At 37.0% G+C, this 17053-nt stretch overlaps 1 protein-coding gene across 4 annotated transcripts in view; it reads right to left on the bottom strand.

Annotated features, from left to right (window-relative positions):
- Positions 1-17053, bottom strand: part of WWOX (WW domain containing oxidoreductase) — a 695867-nt gene that overhangs the window by 481938 nt on the left and 196876 nt on the right. For 3 of the 4 annotated variants that reach the window (XM_073307994.2, XM_073308003.2, XM_073308000.2), the window contains exon 8: positions 15234-15498. In XM_073307994.2, coding sequence (XP_073164095.2) covers positions 15234-15498 — 265 coding nt within the window. Of the gene's footprint in view, positions 1-6627; positions 10808-15233; positions 15499-17053 lie in introns of those variants that run through there. The other variant, XM_078848127.1, reaches the window with a different exon arrangement.

Below are 17053 nucleotides of genomic sequence, written 5' to 3'. Positions count from 1 at the left end.
GTGAGCTAATTCCCCAGATGAGACATGAAGAGGCGCCACTGAACAGTGAGTAGCAAGCATACAATAACACTTTAGAAGACAGAAAATTACCACATATGCAAGGAACACTGACATCAGAAAAGAAAAACTGGCACATTCCCTCACATTTTCATCCAGAAGAAAGATACCAGCAATTGCATAACTCTGGGAAGGAGGAGACAACAAGAGAGGAAAACACTATTGATATGACAACTTGATAACTGACAACTTCCAAAGAGAGAGAGAGAGAGAGAGATAAGATACACAGACACACTTACATTCTTTTAATCACGGTCTTACAAAAAAGTTTTCAGGAATGGTAATTTAGTTATGTGGTTATCATGTCAAGGGAAAGCCAACATGACAATAAATGACATGTCACATGCAAAAAAACAAAACAGATTAATCACTTTTTCAGAAAGAGAGATTTATTGCATTCACCTATGCAGGAATTTTAAATTAAAATTCTAAAATTAAAATTAAAAGTTGATATGACAACTTGATAACTGACAACTTCCAAAGAGAGAGAGAGAGAGAGAGATAAGATACACAGACACACTTACATTCTTTTAATCACAGTCTTACAAAAAAGTTTTCAGGAATGGTAATTTAGTTATGTGGTTATCATGTCAAGGGAAAGCCAACATGACAATAAATGACATGTCACATGCAAAAAAACAAAACAGATTAATCACTTTTTCAGAAAGAGAGATTTATTGCATTCACCTATGCAGGAATTTTAAATTAAAATAAAATAAAAAGGTCACCAGGTTTTTAATAATATATAATAGTGAGAATACTAAGAAAACATTTTATAGCCCTCTGCATTTGATGTACTGCATTTTTTGGGTGTGTGTGGGGGGGAGGGAATACTGCAAATATACTTTTTCTTTTTTAAAAAAAAATGACTTAGCTCTAAAAGAAGGGATTTTCTAGTTCAGATTACTTGGATACTCTTACTGTTTACCCTTCCCTCTTTTTTCTAACGTCAGAAGAGATTTCTCTCAGAACTTCAAATAAATAAGATATCCAGCTGCACAAACACTATACTTTCTGTTAGATTACTTTGGCTTCTTAAGGAATATTTGACTTTCTCAGAATGTAAATGATTAAAGGGAACCCATCATATGAAACTGATTGGGGAAATGTTTAAAGTGGTATGGCACCTCTACAAATATGGTATAAAGAGATAAAAAGACCACGGTATGGTCAAGCATTGCAGGTATCCCAGGAGGCCTAGGGGAAATATTAATGTCACTAAATAAAACATCTTCCATTTAGGAAATAGTCTTTAAATTATAATTCTATATAGAAAACTAAGCTGTATTTTTTAAAAAATATATGCTACCTAACATATAGTAAATGTGGCCAATGAGGTTTTCTGCACATCTGTCCATTCATAAAGAGCATCTTGGAATAAAGCAGTTGTATAATACATAAATGTATCCACTTCTGTAGGCCATACCTCATTAACTGAGGCAACGTAAACATGTTTTATTATGCAACTCCACAGTGCTTTTTTAAAATGGGGTGCATGTTATTTGCCTTTGCAAGGCAAATACACAGATGGTGAGCTTTGTCCAAATACATGGCTCTTTGTGGATCAGCAGCTATATATGCCAAAGGGCTCTGTGGCAGTACAGATACCACCAGGTAGGCAACTTTCAAAATCATAGGACATAGGCCAAAAAGCAGATTCAAATATGGTTTTAAAGGCCTGACAGATCAAATCTGTGGGGGCAAAGACCTTCTCATCTAAAAGTCCAGCTGCTTCATAGTCAAGTGGCACAGTTGAGAAAGCGACTTCATGTGTGGTGTCTACTCTTTCAGGGAATCAAAGAAGCTCTCCATGATAACATTCATGGACACACAAAAAAAACCACTCTCCAGATCTTGGACTCTAAATTAGATCAATTAAACCTTAGTTTTAAAAACCAGAGGAAGTCAATGCACACTATGGAAGGACAATAATTTATTACAGTGCTATTTAATTCAGGTTCCTTATGGTCTTCTTTCAGTTGTTTCTGTGCAACCCACCATTATTAAGATGTTATCATGTCTTTTACAGTTTGGCGAGTCAGACAATTGTAACTGGAAACCAAATGTGCCATTTTACATCTTAACCTAAGATTTGTTTTTCATATTTCACGTCACTCACAGCATAGTAATTTCAGTAGGTAAAAGTGTCTGGTGAATTCTCTCATGTATTTTACTATTTGGCTGTTTTTAAAATATCAACTACATGTATGCTATAATAGTTGTGACTCCCTCTGAAAGGCTAAAAAATTAAATTAACATATAAAATAGTTTTGAAACTTAACTTTTTAGGAAAGGTGCTAGCAACTCATTATTGGCTAAAATTCAAGTCTGATTCTTGTGAGTAGTTCTGATAATCTTTTCAGAATGTCAGTAATAGACCATAATAAATGCTGCATTATAATACTGCAATGTATTGACTATTATTCTGATTACAGATATCTGTTATATGAAAATATTAGCTCTATTATTGTCTTGTTACTGAGAAGAATAATTATCAGACGCTTGAAGTGCTAGCCTGGAACTTGGGAGCCTGAGTTCAATTCCCTGCTCCACCACAGACTTCCTGCGTGACCTTGGGCAAGTCGCCTTCATTTCTGTGTGACTTAGCTCCCCATTTGAAACACAGGGATAACAATTCTTCCTTACCTCATGAAGGTGTTGTGAAAACAAGTATATTAAAGATTGTGAGGCAGAAGCACTCAGAAACTTGTAATGGGGACCATGTCAGTAATATAGACATGATTTAATGCTATTTAAATTATAAAAGGGATAGTAGAGACCATCTTTTACTTTGTACAGAGTCTAGCACAGTGGCTGCTGATCCTAACTGTATGAAAGTATTGCATAGAGGACCAAAACTAACAATTAGAAATAATAATGACTGGTATACACCACAGCCAAGATAATGTCTATTTGAACATTTACCAGACATCCACCCAGAGGATCTAATGAAAAGATGGAGTTTTAAATATTCAGAGGAGACCTCCTTGAAATCCTGTTTCAGGAACAAGTACAGACTTATTTCTGTGATCAAATCAGTGCTTTTTGGATATTTGTCCATATCACAACAGTAACACAAGTTAGCGTGATTGAGCCTCCCTCAGAGACTGCCAATCAAGAGAATTGGGATGGTTGGGGTGATAAAAGTTTAAAAAGTGAGGCACTTTTGGAAGGTACCCGGAAGCAGCCCAGCTGCTTGGTGTTGGCTGACTCTTTCCTGTGCTAACAGCCACTCAGTTTCATAAGCACCAAATTAATTCATCCAAAAATAACTGAAGAAAGAAAAACAATAACCTTCATAACAATCTCCAAAAAGGGCTTCTGAGCATTCAGGGTTGCCTGTCTATTTATACAGGATGACCTCATTGCTGAATTTTCATGATAAACTAGTGATAAACAAAATCTACTACTTATTTGCCTAGAAGGCACTGAAAGAACCAAGCATGTATATTTAATTTATTTCACTGGTTTGTACAACTCACATATGCCATAAATAAATCAAAAGGTTTGCAGTGCATGTTTTCCCTTGCATTGTTATTCCCACCTTTTTTCAGGCATTTCACATGCTTCAGCTAAGTGTCTCACTGCCTGCCAAGAAACCCCTGTTGATTAATCCTGATTTAACGTAAGCTACACAAAAGAAATATTTTATGATTTCTCTTTTCATGTAAGCAAAAACTGAGCTAAGTTGCTTCTAACTATATCCTTAGCAATGGAACACTGTGATAAAATAACAGAACTAATTTTAATAGAGCAGAACATATTTTGTACCAGTCAGAATGGTGGGGAAGAGGAGAATGGATGGGCAAAACTCCCCTTGACTTTAATGAGGTCTAAATTTCACCCAGTATTCCTTAGGTATTCTCTCCAGTAAGCGTAAAGAATATCGAGAATACTACTGTAACATTATCTACTTGCAAAGACAATATTGTAAAGAAATAGATAGCAATCCCTGTGTTTATGTAATATATTTGTCTGCCCACTTCTCTGTCCATTAAGAGTAGCTGAGTTGCCACTGCTCTTCAGGGGAAGAGTGCAAAGTATGACAGCCATGTGACTAGGCAAAACCTGTTTAATAACAGAGTGTCTGACCAGACTGGCTCTGTCATTGAATCACGGAGCAGATACAAAGAGATGCCATGCAAGACTGGGCCGTCCTGCCCCTAACTATTACTAAAGGAAGCTTTAATATATGGGATAGTGTCATTTTGATAAGTGACATTTCAGTTTCAGTAATAACCCGGTATTTGGCTGTTGCCCTAAAGAATGTGCTATTCTTGTGTGCAGTGAGAATATTGATTCTACTATTTTTTAAGGGAGGGAGTGATGTGACTAGTTAACTTAATATGATAAATTTTATTTCAGTGGGCTGGATAACAAGTAATCTTTGTAGGAGGCCCCAAAACAGCACTAGTTTAAAATTTGGGCAAGATGGTCTCACTCTCCCAATCTGTTTGGTTGGGAGACAAAGGAATATTTCATATACAAATTTTTCAGTAAAACCCAGCAGTACCTCCTGTTCAGGCTTGACCTGGGAGTGACTAAAGTCTCTTTATGTGTGCGGAGTATTAACCCATTTCTGGTCTGAAACAGTTGGCTGTATCTGGAAGGCTGAGCACCAAGACAGCCTTGGGATTGTTGGAATCACCTGGCTTTATTTGGTTTTAAGATGTGACCTTTCATCAAAAGAATGGCAATCCCTTCCCTTTGCTTTATTGACCATTACAATCCTGTAACCTTTTGTGTTTAGCACATTTTTGGTCTATGTACCAGATTCCCTTAGAACTGTGTCCTGTGGGTATACACACAGCACCTGCTATTTGCAGGAGTGGACACATCTTTGACTAACACAACACTTACCATGTCTTACATTCTTTCTGTTTTTATCTTCTTCTGCAAAGATGTATGACATATGAGGATTTTCACTATGGACTAGAGAATAGAGTGGCAATGGAACATCCTAATGGGCAGATGAGCATATCCTAATTAGGGCCGTCGATTAATCACAGTTAACTCATGTGATTAACTTTAAAAAAAAATCATGATTAAAAAAATTAATCACGATTAATTGCACTGTTAAACAATCGAATACCAATTGAAATTTATTAAATATTTTGGATGTTTTTCTACATTTTCAAATATATTGATTTCGATTACAACACGGAATACAAAGTGTACAGTGCTCACTTTATATTACTATTTTATTACAAATATTTGCACTGTAAAAATAATAAACAAGAAATAGTATTTTTCAATTCACCTCATACAAGTACTGTAGTGCAATTGCTTTATCGTGAAAGTGTAAGTTAAAAATGTAGATTTTTTTGTTTCATAACTGCACTAAAAAACAAAACAATGTAAAACTTTAGATGCTACAAGTCCACTCAGTCCTACTTCTTCTTCAACCAATTGTTAACACAAATGAGTTTGTTTACATTTATGGGAAATACTGCTGCCTGCTTCTTATTTAAAATGTCACATGAAAGTGAGAACAGGCGTTTCCAGGTATTTACATGCCAGGTATGCTAGACATTCATATGCCCCTTCATGCTTTGGCCACCTTTCCAGAGGACATGCTTTCATGCTGATGATGCTCGTTAAAAAAATAATGCACTAATTAGATTTGTAACTGAACTCCTTGGGAAAGAATTCTATGTCTCCTGTTCTGTTTTACCTGCATTCTACCATATATTTCATGTTACAGCAGTCTTGGATGATGACCCAGCACATGTTCGTTTTAAGAACACTTTTACTGTAGATTTGACAAAACACAAAGAAGGTACCAATGTGAGATTTCTAAAAATAGCTACAGTACTCGACTCAAGATTTAAGAAACTGAAGTGCTGTCCAAAATCTGAAAGGGATGAGGCATTGAGCATTCTTTCAGAAGTCTTAAAAGAGCAAGACTCTGATGTGGAAACTACAGAACCTGAACCATCAAAAAAGAAAATCAATCTTCTGCTGGTGGCATCTGACTCAGATGATGAAAATGAACATGCATCAGTCCGTTCTGCTTTTATTGTTATCGAACCCATCACCAGCATGGACACATATCCTATGAAATGGTGAAGATGAAGGGACATATGAATCATTAGTGCATCTGGCATGTAAATAGCTTGAGACCCCAGCTACAACAGTGCCATGCGAACGCCTAGTTTCACTTTCAAGTGACATTGCAAATAAGAAGCGGGCAGCATTATCCCCTGTAAATTGTAACCAAACTTGTTTGTCTGAACAATTGGCTTAAGTAGGACTGAGTAGATTTTTAGGCTCCAAAGTTTTACATTGTTTTATTTTTGAATGCAGTTTTTCTTTTTTTTACATAATTCTACATTTGTAAATTCAAGTTTCAGGATAAAGAGATTGCACTACAGTACTTTTATAAGGTGAATTGAAAAATACTATTTGGTTTTTTATAGTGCAAATCTTTGTAATCAAAAATAAATATAAAGGGAGCACTGTACACTTTGTATTCTGTGTTGTAATTGAAATCAATATATTTGAAAATGTAGAAAGCATCCAAAAATGTTTAAATAAATAGTATTTTATAATTATTTAACAGTGCAATTAATCGTGATTATTTTTTGTAATCGCTTGACAGCCCTAATCCTAATCAATTTCCTATGCTTGCCCAGTGGAAGACATTGATGGCCCTGAGAACTTTGTCTTCTACCTCCATGTAATATTAAAGTAAAAGGTAATGGTTGATATAGAGAAAGGTTAAAATCAGAATAAAAATATTTTAATTTCATTGAATTGCAAAGCATTAGTAAATATACATTACATTTATCACTGCAAATATAAATTAAGGATTCCCCTACAACTCAGAGTTCTGGATTTCTGCCTTTTGTCTGCAAGGAAAACTACTATATTGTTGGTTTCCTAATTTTTACAGTGGAATATCAACTTTCATAGCAAACAATACAAAATTTCAATGCTTTAGTAAAAGAAACATTCTGGCAACAATGTAGAAGGGCATGGCAAACTCTTTGTAAATAACACAGTGTGGTGACATCCAAAGACCAAAAGTGAGTATGAACAAAGCAAAATGGGTGAATAATAAATTCTGTTTTTTTCAGGTTGCTATGCCCATCAGTATGGTACCTGAGCACCTAAATACAACTGTGCTCCCCAGATTCTTTCCTTCCTTGGAGGCCTCCCATTCATACACTGATCAGACTAATGCTACTTAAGAGATCTGATAAGGCCATGGCAATGTAGCCACAGCTGAGATATGGGGACAGAGATGAGCAAAAGAGAGAGAATGAAGAACAAAAGAAAGACAGATATTAGAACTGGAAAGCAAGTAAATAATTGAGCAAACTGAGAAAAGACATGGAGTCTGGGAATTTCAGACAAGAAAGAAGTTACAGATAAATCATATCAGAACGTGAAAATAAAAAGGATTACTTTGAAAAATCTTCGTTAAATGCTCATTATTTCATTTTTAATACACCTTAAACCCACAAAGGTTTTTCTTTGGGGGAAGGGAGGAGGCTGCTGCTCAGTCAGGAGCTTTGTTTCTGGCTGATTTAAAAACCTGAAGTAACAAAAGAAAATAATAATCAATATTCCCTTGTACTGATTAACAACTCTGAGGGCAATCATCTACAAATCTCAGATTAAGAGGAGGCAACAGAAGAGCAGGTGAGCTGCTGGGCTGAATATGAAGTTGCAACATGGGAAATTTAAACCTTATTATGGAAAGTTACTGAAGTGCATGCAGACATTCCACAAATATATAACTGTTTCATATAAGGAGGCTTTTCCAGGGTGAAATGCTGAAAATATGCTATCCGTTTCAAGATATAGTATAATTATTTAGAGTACAATCATTATGGGCCAACTGCTGCCCCCAGCTCAAAGTCCAAGAAGCTGGGCTGGGCACTTTAGAGTTCCCCAGGATCTTGGGAGGAAGAGGGTAAAAGGAAACATCTCCCTGAGGACATCCAACAGCAGCAGAGCTGCTTTACAGAAGAGACTGAAACGTCTGGGCTGTAGTTGCTCTCATGGTTGCCATGCATTCCTCGGTAGGCAGAAGCGATGGATCTGCTGGACTGTTCAACACCCACACATTTAGACTCTGCTGCAGAGCTGAGTTGCATGGCACACAGGCAGGCTTCTGGAATCTATCCCTGCCCCCGTGTGCAGCAGAACTGAACTGGCTCTGTTTCCATCAAGGCCCTCCATTCTTATGGTAGAGGGATAGGGCAGGGAGAGCATTTGCTCCCCTATACTGTGTATTACTCTTATTTTAATGGAAAAGAGTAGAACAACTTAACTCTCAGACATGTAGGATACTTAGTTCCCAAACATGTAGGTGTACCTTTAACAGCATGCATATTAAATTTTATTTTGGAACTACCACTTCAAGTTTTAATTTTTCACAGGCTGTTGATGTTTGAGACTACTGCGCAGACCATGCCGTCTTATTTCTAACACAGAAGTAGTATGTATAAATAATCACATAAATAAATAAAGCTCAGGCCAGCAAGAAACTCTTTTCCCACTAAAGTCAGCAGGAAATGCATTGGTTTTAAACCCAAATTTTCCGTAAGTTTCACTACTTTATATTTAAAAAAATAGACGTCAAATACACATAGCTTTTCTTTAACTTAAATTGTACTTTGGCTTATTAGTAGTGTCCAGAAATTTTAAATGGAGAGAGAAATTGTGTCTCTATGCTTGAGAGATGATCCACCTCGGATCCCTGCCTCCTCCCTCATCCCAGTACTCTCAAATCAGAACACTCCCCTGCACTAGCCTTCTTTCTTTCCCCTCCACAGTCTGAGCTCTACAGGTTCCATCTACCCTGTGTGCTGGGTAGCTATTACTATTCTGCAGGCAGGTAAACAAATCGATTTGCATTTAGTAAGGGTTACAACTGGACAAAAGTTATCCTGTGGGTGGAGATACACCCACCACCACCCTGTCAGCTGGTGAGCTGGAATCTGCAGTTCAACATTTAGTTCCTGTTTACGTTTAATGCAATTATGTAAAAAAAAAAAATACAGACTCCTACGTGTTCTCTTCAAAAGGAACCACAAACCCTGCAGCTTTACATCAGTGCTAATCCCCCATAGGTCCTCAGTCCAGCTTTACTCCCTTTCCCCTCGAACATCATGTTCTTAAACTAAGGACTCAGCAGGAAATAATGCTAAGGTCAGACTCTAAGGTGTAGTGTTCTTTTCAAAAGGAATACCTACTGTTCTTCATACTCAAGACACCTCAACGTGCTTTTCAGTCATGAGCTATACAGCTACTAATGGCCAAATACTAGTCTGGCAAACACCCCTCTCATGCAATGACTTGTCTTGAGATTTTATATCCATATTTCAGGGCAGAATTTGGGCCTAATTGTTCAGTAATTCAGGGCAGCCATCATGAAATTAACAACAGCCACACAGACCTTTGAACAATAAATTCTATTTATTTTAAGAGGGAATGTTGACCAGAATATAAATATTATCCCAGATTCTTTAAAAGAAGCCATGGAAACATTAAAGCTTCAAATCATTATCTGACATTTGAACTCAGGACCTTTCAGCTTGGGGCAAGAGTGCCAACTAAGCAACACAAACAGAAATTTTAAATTCTTTGCACAAATTATCAAATAAACTAAACGCGTAATATTTGAATGAAAGCCTTGAGGTAGTATCAGACATGAAACCAAAACATTTGATGCCTCATCTACACTTCTGATGTCCAGATCTGAGATGTGGTTGTAACTAAAATGCATTCCTTATATTTCTCCATAGCACATAATCTAATAGTGAAATCCCCATTCTAAAATGTTAATATTTTCCAAGAAAAAACATAGGTTGTACATCTATTGACCTCTTAGAAATTTAAAAATTTTGAAACTATAAATCTCTGGCAGGTTATTCAAGGGCAGAATTACCCTGCTATGGCTAGGTGAGGTTAAGACATTGACATCTTGTGCTTTTCTAGCTATAATTTATAACTCTGCAAAAGACCAGTGTTTTATTCCCATCCATTAAAAAGGGAGTAGCACATCTGTTAAAACTCTACTGCAATGGCTGGCTTTGCACTGCAACAGGAAACGTAACCCAATCATCTCAGAACTTCTACAAATTCTATTCCTTTTTTCATGTAAAAGGATTTGAAAATGTAGTTCACTGAAACATCTGTTAAGCTCTTGAAACCCTAACACATGATATTCTTTCTTCTCTATTACCTGCCAACAAAAATATTTGGTTCTATGTAAGACTATAGCAAGAGTGTGATAATAGCACTGTGCTTCCATTTTTATATGCCATTGTACACTGACAAGATCATACGTGGTGACACTAGTTAATATATTCTGTATCAAAGTTTAAATCTTATGATAAATGTATTGAATTTTAATTGTACATGTGTCTAGCAAGAAGTCAGAAAGGGTTTTGAATGACAGATTTACATTAATTAAAAACATGAGAGACTATTTAGCCGTGTCATTTTAAAGTCAACTTAATAACCTTGTGTATATTTTTGTTTTATAATTTATTTTTTAAAGACATAGATCAAGCCAGCTGGACACATACCTAGTCTATGTAACCATGTATTTTCTACCACTGTTACCTTCAGAATCCCTTCTCCAATACTTCCATTTGTTTGTTTGTAACATCCACTTGTTGCAGTTTGTCTTGAAGTAGACTGTAAGCTCTCCAAGGCAAGGCCTACCTTTTAATGTACGATTGTACAATGTCAAGCAAAATAGGGACCTGGTCCTGATTATGGCCTCTGCCTGCTGCAATAACAGAAGCAGTAAATAAACAAAACAGGACAGAGCTGCTGCTGATATTACTATCTGACACAAAAAAAAACAAGCATGGACATCCGTTTTAACTAATTTCAGTATGTCTTGGTTTGGGAAAAGTAGGGGTTGGGGGTAGAGGGAAAGAATCCAAGTTCAATTTTTCACTAGTCTAAATAGTATAAACATCTGTTGGAATCACCATGTTAACACGTTTCAGCAGCAGAACACCTGCAAACTTCCTGTGAATCACTATGACTAGCACTGATACAGTATATCACTCATTACTCCACTTGTAGGCAGCCATAAGAGAGGCTTGGATGGGGTGGAGTTGCATTACTTTCAGTATGATAATCTATTTACAGCAATGATTAACATGGTATATGGGCAAAAGCCTAAGATTTCAAAGAAAGAGTAAGTTTAAGAAAGTTACTTAAGAATATCCAGTAGTATAGTTAGACATCTGTAACACTATTGCTTAGAACAGGCACTTAAAATAGCCTGACTCCATGAAGAGTGGCCTAATTACTGTAACTAAAGTCACTATAGTCACAGCAAGTAACAGCAAATAAAGAAAGGTGTATATTAGAACACTTCTCTTCAATGCTTCAGGGAATCAGCTAAAACTAGAGGCCTATAGGCAATGTTTCCTTGGACTAAATTCTGTCATGCAGAATATTCTCATTGCCACATGCAAGAGGCTGCATGACCTCTCCCAAGAATGAAGATATACAGATATACAGCAACATTCATCTCTGAAGGAATCATACACTGTCACATTCAGATTGGAGCACCACCACATTTATGAACTTAACCACTAAAAAAAAGGGGCATTTTTAAAAACACACAAGATATACCTTTGCCCACTATTTGGAATCAAAATGAAACATCTGACCAGCTGGTATAATTTATAAGTAGACAATTTAAAAATGCCATTAGGTCATTATCACAAAAATAAATGTGACAAAAATGAAAACGAAAAGCTCTCAGTAATTAGCAGTAACCAGTTTAGCAAATTGGAGGAATGTATTATTGTGGATACACTAGGTGTGAAAATTTAAAGACTAGGTTTCCAAAAAGTTTGGCCTTTGAGCCCTACCATGTTATCCACCATTCTCAGTGCTTCTCTACTAAACCCTTGTTTTGTGAAATAAAATGAAAAATTATTATTATTAACTGTTTCTATTGTAATAGCATCAAAAGGCCCCAGTGAGGATCAGGGCCTCACTGTCCTAACCATTTTTGATGTTACACATATGCAACAAACTATGAACATATGGTCTGTGCCCACAGTAACTGCAGCCTCAAACTCAGACAAATGCAGTACCCAGCCCAAAACACAAGTCTAGGCTCTGGGGACATCTGCAATAGGAATGGGGAGAAGACTCCGGTATCCAAACCACAGAGTGAAAGTGGAGCTGCTCCAGAAAGCCTACTCCAGCTTAGTGACAGGAGGAGTAAACTGTGAGGCCCTAACAATGTGGATAAGGAGTAGAGCAAACTTCTAGGGGCAACATTTAATTTCTACAACAAAAAATCCCTCCCTATGGCTTAACTAGGAGTACAGCATAGCTGGGCAGCACACTGTGAAAGGGATGCACATTTTCTGTGGGTCCCCAGGTTCTGATACCAACTTTGGCAGTGGTAGCATCCATGAGGTTTCAGACAGGATTTGACACACTAATCTATAATAATGAGATCTGCCCTCATCCAGGACCATTACAATAGCACTTGTAAAGCCTCAGGTGATTAAAAGAAAAACACACAAAGAACTGATTGAAGCAATATGGCTTGCTTTAGGGATGGTTGTCTAGTCAATGCTGATCTCGAACTCTCTTTTACACACCAGATACCATCATATCATATGAGATTATTATCAAAAGAAGTGATACAATGATAAAATAATTTCTGAAATGACCTAATTAGCATTTTACAATTTAAAATAGAAAAGGATGAGTTTATCTGAGCCACACAAACAAAACACAAATACAAAGGGCTCATCAAAGAAGATGCATCGAAGTAAATAAAACTGTTATATTCATAACAGATCCCAGGAGCTGCATCTTTTTTCTGTAAACTGATACCGTTACCTGACACACCAACCATACTCTAGTAATGCTTGTGGATAAGAAGGACATTTACCCTATCTTAGCAGATGCTCCAGGGACTGGATTTTGGACAACAAGCTCACGTGTACATGCATAATTTTGATATGCTGACTACTGCATGTGTGGTTGAAGAATTCTAACACCTGCCTCAACAGCTGATAGTGTTCATGGACCAACCAACCCCACTGGAACACGTGTTTTGCACATACAAATTCTGCAACCTGCACACAGAACTGAGAGACTATTCAGATTGCCTGCGCAACTGTTAGTATGCCAAACTGTGAGAGCAGGCGTATGCTCAGTTCTGTTGTCCCAAGTGAAGGCTGGTTCAGGCATCACTTGGAATCTGGCCCTACTGTTGGAGATATCTCTGGAATTTTGGCCTACAGGCCACTTATAGAGAAAATGCTTTTATATGTTTTGGGCCTGACTCTCTACTTACTTGCACCTATGTAAATTAGGATGAATGCCATTTAAGACAATGGAACTACACCACTGCAAAACTGGACTAAGTGAACATGCAATCAGGACCCTTTCTTATACATAATTACACAGATTCAGCATGTGACTCAGCCATTAATCTGACAAACTATTGGGGGTAATATTATTGATGGAGCTACTCAGGGATGATACCCCACTCCTGTCCTCTCCTTCCCTGCTTCTTTTCAAATGAAAATAATTCAGTTTGTCTGTTTCACTGGCTCAGAGAGACAATGAGTTGTGCAACCTCACAACCTCTGGCATCCATCACTTTGTCTATTGTGAGAGGGCCCAAGATGGGGCTGAACAACTACCAAGATAGGCTCGACTCAGTATGGGTACAGATACCTTCTTTCCACACCCTAAATGCTCGGTCTCAAACAGGATGGAGCCATTTTTTTCCTCTTCAGGAACATCATTCCCTCTCAGTAAGTAAATGATAAGACACAGTCAATAAGGTTCAAAAGCAGGCAATTCTCAGCAAAGTTAAAGTCATCCTGAGCCCAACAAACCAATCTGGATAGTTTAGAAATAGCTGAGGTGAGGAACTGGAGGAAGAGGGGTTAACACCCCCATTTGACAGCACTGTAATCTCTTAATAAAGAAGAACGCTAGTGGTAGGCACGAAAGGCCTAGTTAACCTTCTCTGCGTAATGGACCCAATCCAATGTTCACTAGAGTCAATGTCAAGACTCCCATTGACCTCAGTGTGCATTGGAAAGGGCCCATTGTAGGGAATCAAACAGTAAGTAGACCCATTTTTAATGTGTTACTTTTAATCCTTTCAAGCCATGAGGTTCTGTTAACTAACTCATCATTCTATGGGGGGGCTACTGAAATATTGTAATTATTAATCCATTTGTAATATAGTTTGTCTGAAAATATGTAAAAAGGCTGCAGAAACTGTTCTCTAAAATGATAGATCAGTGACTTTTGGGGGCAGGAGGAACCTGAGACTACTATATTGGCTATCTAGCTCCTCAAATGGCAAATCCCTGGCCACACCCCATGCATTGGGTACTTACAACTTTATCTCTCAACAAATTTCTTCGAATGAATCCAAGGGTCTTCTCTCCATTGAGTGGTATGTTTTAAATTCAGGCAACTTTGAGGGTTATCCCAACACAAAAAGACGTGTTTGAAACAGTCAATATATTTTCCATGCTCAGATCTGTAAAAATGGCCTTGTGGAATTCTACCTGTTGATAGCACGCACACACACACTCACTCACTCTCCCACAACTCCCCCCACACTCCTGCTTAAAAAAAAAAAAAAAAAAACCACCAAGGAAATCACTGCCTTTGGATTAAGAATAAGGATAAGGAAGATGATATTCACCAGGAAGCTATAAGCTTCTGAAAAAGAAGGGTGTACAATGAAAGTGCTTTCCTTCAGCTATCAATGATGCCATTAGCAAGGTTCTTTAATCACAGCACCTACATATTCATCTATTTACAAACCAAATGTACCTGAGCATGCACTTAATTGAAAATTCAAAACAACTTTTTAAATTCTTTAAATGTGTATTGAAGCATATCACTAACCCCACAGCATTCCACCCCTAATATGTGCAGCTACCCATTAACAGGGCAATGGAAATCAGGCATTCCAACATTGTACATATTACTTTAGATTGACAAAGTTCATCTGAAATGGTTTTAGGACCCTTTACTACAGCTCACAGGGTTGACAGCATGATCACCATTAAAACCGTGCTTGCATTAAAAAGAGGCAAAAGGTTAAAGCAAATATGTACATCTGGATTTTTATAACTCCAGTCCCATGATTTAAAAACTGAAGATGTGTAAAATGCTGCAAGGCATTCACTTACCATGGATTTGGTGAAAGGCCGAGCCAAGGTAAACAGCAGGGTATACACCCACCAGTTGCGATGAATGGATGAGTAGATCATATTTCCAGGATGCACTGCATTAGAAGTCACCCCGTGGGGAGAAAGGTGGCGGTTTAGCTCATTGGAGAACAATATATTGCAAAGCTTGGAACGGTTGTAGGCCACGACAGCCCAGAACTCTTTCTTAGATGGAGAAAGCAGGCTGAAGTCAAGCTTTCCTGAGGAATCTTTAATTTCTGAAAATCTAAAAAACAGTGCACGTGCTTTAGACATTCTGGGCCAAATTCTGCTCTCATTTAAAACAGAACTCCTTGGAAGTCACAAAGGTTGTGCTCCTGCAAATGACAGCAGAATTTGGACTGCAACCAACATGCAACTTGCTTAGCAGTTTCTTAAAATCTAAAAGAAATTGCTTGTGGTCCTCAAAAAGAACTTAATGTTATATGGGAGTAAAATTATTAAATAAATTCACATCAGAAGCAAAAGATAGGTTATTTAAAAGCCATAGTTTATACTATATGAACTACATTCTTTTGCAACAGGAACAAAACCAGCTTTTTAATTTTGTTTTTGAAGACTCACGTGATTAACATACATTTAAATAATTTAGAATAAAAGATTTCTGCTTTTCAAAGAAGAGTAATACAGTGTTCATTCTTAACCATTTTTTACTAGATTATTTTAATCTAATGCTCAAGTACTGCATATTTTAGTTTAAGTGTCCAAGTAACTACAGATGACTCTTGCTGCCTCTTAGACTCTTTTTAGATTAAAAATTGATGATTATAAAGTGGTTATAACCTTGGTAACTTGCCATCAATAGTCTTATATGTTAAAAGATAAATATAAACAAAGCCAAAATGTGTTCTGGCAGACTATAATGTTTTTAAGTATACCCATGATATGATTGAACACAAATCAAAGTAACTAGTTGATGTTTTTTAATTGGGTCTGACAGAGTCATTAAACACCAGCTGTTTGTTTGGTTCTCTCTTTTTTTAATAATAACAAAATAGTGAATTTACTAAAGACACTTGCATGAAAAACATTACTTTCTAGATAGTTCTCTATCCATCCTTACATTTTTAGTTTATTAAATTACCAGTACATATTAGTCCTGAGAAATAAATATCACTGATAGTTGCAAAACTATGCTCCACACAAGAGTGCTGCTTTAAAAACAAAAAAAGGGTGGGATCTAGCAAACCCACTTCATATGTAGAGCTTTCAGAATCAGCTGGAGAAATGAGGGACAAACATAATCGTGGTGTACATTATAAAAATATTTTAAAATGCCTTTCCTGATTTTGCATTATACATTCCAAGTTAAGCGATTGACTGGTTTGTTTGTGTTTGCTGGGGTTTTTTAAACTTATGTCGGGGCAAAAACAGTAAAATACACAAATAAAAAGACTACAAGGTTCCAAAGTCAATAGGAGCTGACAATGCTTTGTCCCTTTCAGAATCAGTCCCTCATTTGATCTCAGGTAATAAAATGCCTCTTTCATAATTTTCACATTCATTTAGGGCACAATTCTGAAATCAACGGGGCAAATCCAGGAGTAAATTATTACTCAACATGAATAAGGGTGGCAGACTTTGCTAATCATTCCCTTAGTAGCTGTCTAAAACACCAAAGTATACTATACAAATACAAAAAGAAAAGGAGGACTTGTGTCCTCCTTTTCTTTTTGCGGATACAGACTAACATGGCTGCTACTCTGAAACCTGTCATTATACAAATACAGTGTTTTGTGTCCATTATCAACACAATAGTAATGTAGTGACACGCTTTCAGC

The sequence above is a fragment of the Lepidochelys kempii genome, chromosome 12, assembly GCF_965140285.1.
Source record: "Lepidochelys kempii isolate rLepKem1 chromosome 12, rLepKem1.hap1, whole genome shotgun sequence".
Lineage (NCBI taxonomy): Eukaryota > Metazoa > Chordata > Testudines > Cheloniidae > Lepidochelys > Lepidochelys kempii.
The sequence above is the reverse complement of the archived record's forward strand: the minus strand, read 5'-3'. Positions and strand labels throughout refer to the sequence as shown.